General features: G+C 35.7%; 1 protein-coding gene across 2 annotated transcripts; it reads left to right on the forward strand.

Annotated features, from left to right (window-relative positions):
- Positions 1-862: 862 nt before the first annotated feature.
- LOC105316896 (uncharacterized) lies at positions 863-2,595 on the forward strand. Of its 2 annotated transcripts, none has more exons than XM_019993712.1 (4): positions 863-1,452; positions 1,498-2,144; positions 2,190-2,309; positions 2,359-2,595. In XM_019993712.1, the coding sequence occupies exons 1-2, from the start codon at positions 894-896 to the stop codon at positions 1,713-1,715; spliced, it is 777 nt and encodes a 258-aa protein (XP_019849271.1). In that variant the 5' UTR covers positions 863-893; the 3' UTR covers positions 1,716-2,144; positions 2,190-2,309; positions 2,359-2,595. The 2 variants fall into 2 exon arrangements, with proteins under 2 accessions (XP_019849271.1, XP_019849270.1); XM_019993711.1 differs by having other exon boundaries at positions 2,193-2,309.
- Positions 2,596-3,034: the final 439 nt, after the last annotated feature.

The raw sequence follows: 3,034 nt of genomic DNA on the forward strand, positions 1-3,034 counted from the left end.
CATACAACAATGCCTCCTCGCCAATCTCCTTTTACTTCTTTGCTACTTTCTTTATTGACACTCATTTATCTTTCCCCCAGTATCGAAGGGCAGGGGCAGCCGACAACTTGTAATGTGAGACAAAATCCATTTATAGTTAGCCAGTCTACGACAGGAAATGCTCTTGGTGCTACCTTTTACATTGACCGCAATAATCCCTTTACTTGCTATGGGGTAATCACTCAATGGAGGCTCTGCTATAAGAGGAGTCCTGGAGCACTGTCTGATACTATCAGGATTGGTGTCTATCAACCTAACAGTGATGGAGATCATTATACAAGAAAAGGTCCCAATTATATTCACTTGCAGCTCCAGCGTAGTGACTGTCTCAATATTACAGCAGATCCACAGTTGATAGTCCAGGAAGGTTATGTACTAGCATTTTATGCTTCAGTGGCTTATATTAAATTTTATGATAACTTGACAAATGGGCACTTATACAAGTCGGTTACTTTTCCTAGCTCAATTTTAATAGGGGTTCTAAATAAAAACATAATATAGATGTAACACAATGTAACATTGATTGATGGCAATAAATTTTATTTTCAGCCTGACCCACCTCATGCTATCAAGACTAAGCTCCATACTTATGGGAATGTTGCTAATAACAATTCAAAATGGAATGAATATGGTCCTATATATGAGGACACTGATACATTGTAGTTTTTATGGTTTAAGTTTTTTCATTGTTTATTAAAAATAAATATTTTAATTTTTATGATTGGAGTGTAGGGTGGGTTCATGCTCTCAACGCCCACCATAGATATTAGAGTACAGCATTAAAGCATTTCCTGTGCTCTAATATTTATGCCCCCAAAAAACAACTATGCACAAAGCCACAAACTTGCTTAGCAATGTTTCTATTTCTTCTTCTCTGTTCTACAATTAGTACTAAAATCACGCTTGCTAATGTCTGCTCTCGTTCCCTTCCTTCACCAAATGGTACCGGTGGTGTATTCACTGGTGGAGTACAATTACTCATTCCTTCATGGACCTTCTCTTGTCAAGGAACTATTGATGATTGGTTTGCTCATGTCACTGGTAATACATCAGTTACTGTTGGGAGTGGAATTGAGTTTCAAGTATTAAAACCAGATCCTGTTAAGAGTAATGTCTACAATCTTATATATGGTAATACGTATGGAGAAGGTGGTGAATCATTTAATGGCAGTAGAATAGAAATTAATGTAGTAGCATCATCTAATCAAGCACTTCTTCCAGTACGTCCAGGCTATATAGTAGGAGTATACATTGATTCAAATGCAGTTAATCAGTTAAGTCTATTGTATGAAGACACAGCAGAGGATATCGATATTTATTATTGGGAGAATCTAACAGGACGAATGTGTGATCTTTCTTTATGTGATGCCAAAGTGATGAGAGGAGTAAGACCATTAATTGGTTGGATATTCAGTAAGTGTACATTATGTATTTTAATATTAATTAATAATTTTGTAGACAATATTACTGATAACAATGTTCTATCAAATCAAAAGGACACAATAGAGTTACTAAAATTCAATTCACCTGAATATTGTAATGAAACTGAAGTATCATCATGTGCTCTACCTTCAGTAGAACCAACAATGTCTTCTACACTTATTTCATCATCAATATACAGGTATATAATACTTATAACTAATATGTTTTGTAACTCTCTCCCTTATCTTTTTTAAACAGATCTCCATTTTTGATTTCATCTTCACCCTTCTCTCCTTCTGAGTCAACTCTTCCATCTTCATCTCCAACAGCTACTCTTTCTTCTCCAGAAGTTGTTCCTTCATCTTTAGCTACTCCTTCCTCTCCATCATCCTCTTCATTAGCTACTCCTTCCTCTTCATCATCCTCTTCATTAGCTACTCCTTCCTCTACTCCAACCTCTTCATTAGCTACTCCTTCTCCATTAGCTGCTCCTTCCTCTTCTCCAACTCAAAGAGAGGATGATGGTAGTGTCCTCATAATTCAAGCATCTATAGCTCTTGGTTCAATAGTTCCACAAATCATAATCTTAGTAATAATTATATATATATACTGTCTGTACTATAGAAACAAGGCCAGCGTTAAGTTAGTGACTCCTCAATCTATAGACAGCACAAACAACATAGGTAGGCCATGAATATGAAATTGAATTTCATTTCATTTAATGACAGTAGGTGATGTAACAAATGATGCTAATCCTTGCTATGGTGTGAATGTCACTAGTACTGGTAATGATATTGCTGTGCATGATGAACTAAAATGTATTAGTGATTCACCAAATATGATCACAAGTTAGTTTTACTGATGATGTAAGGACTGTATTTGTTAAATATCATGTAGCTACTGAGGCCAACCCTTGCTATGGTACTGTAAGTAATGAAAGTCAATTCCCTAGTGGTATAGAACCAGGAGCTGATGATGATGATGACTATATATAATCAGTGTTATTAATGGACTCCATTGTAGCTTGTTTGTTCTTTAGTTAACTGTCTATTTGGACTGCTGCATAAACTGCTTTGTTATTGTCATTTTCATGTGATAGAAGTACTGTATATGCTCAAATGATTAATGATACATTAGGTTAAAGGTAAATTATGATTGATTCATTTGATTCACACTAGTGAATGATCAAGAGCATCATACTCTGTCACGCTAATAATTGTGATTCGACTTTTAAAACTTTTACAACCTACTAGTTTAATTAACATGCTCAGTAGAAAAATGTGTTAAAACAAACAATGAATGGTCTGATCAGTTGTACATGCACAAGAATATTTCCAGCTATAACAGGTAAAGTGGTCTGATTGTCAAGTCATACAACAATGCTTCCTTGCCAATCTCCTTTTACTTCTTTGCTTCTTTCTCTATTGACACTCATTTATCTCTTCCCCAGTATTGAAGGGCAGGGGCAGCTGATGACTTGTAATGTGAGACAAAATCCATTTATAGTTAGCCAGTCTACAACAGGAAATGCTCTTGGTGCTACCTTTTGCATTGACCGCAATATTCCCTTACT

This window comes from Amphimedon queenslandica, unplaced genomic scaffold (assembly GCF_000090795.2).
Source record: "Amphimedon queenslandica unplaced genomic scaffold, v1.1 AMPQUscaffold_13490, whole genome shotgun sequence".
Classification (NCBI taxonomy): Eukaryota; Metazoa; Porifera; class Demospongiae; order Haplosclerida; family Niphatidae; genus Amphimedon; species Amphimedon queenslandica.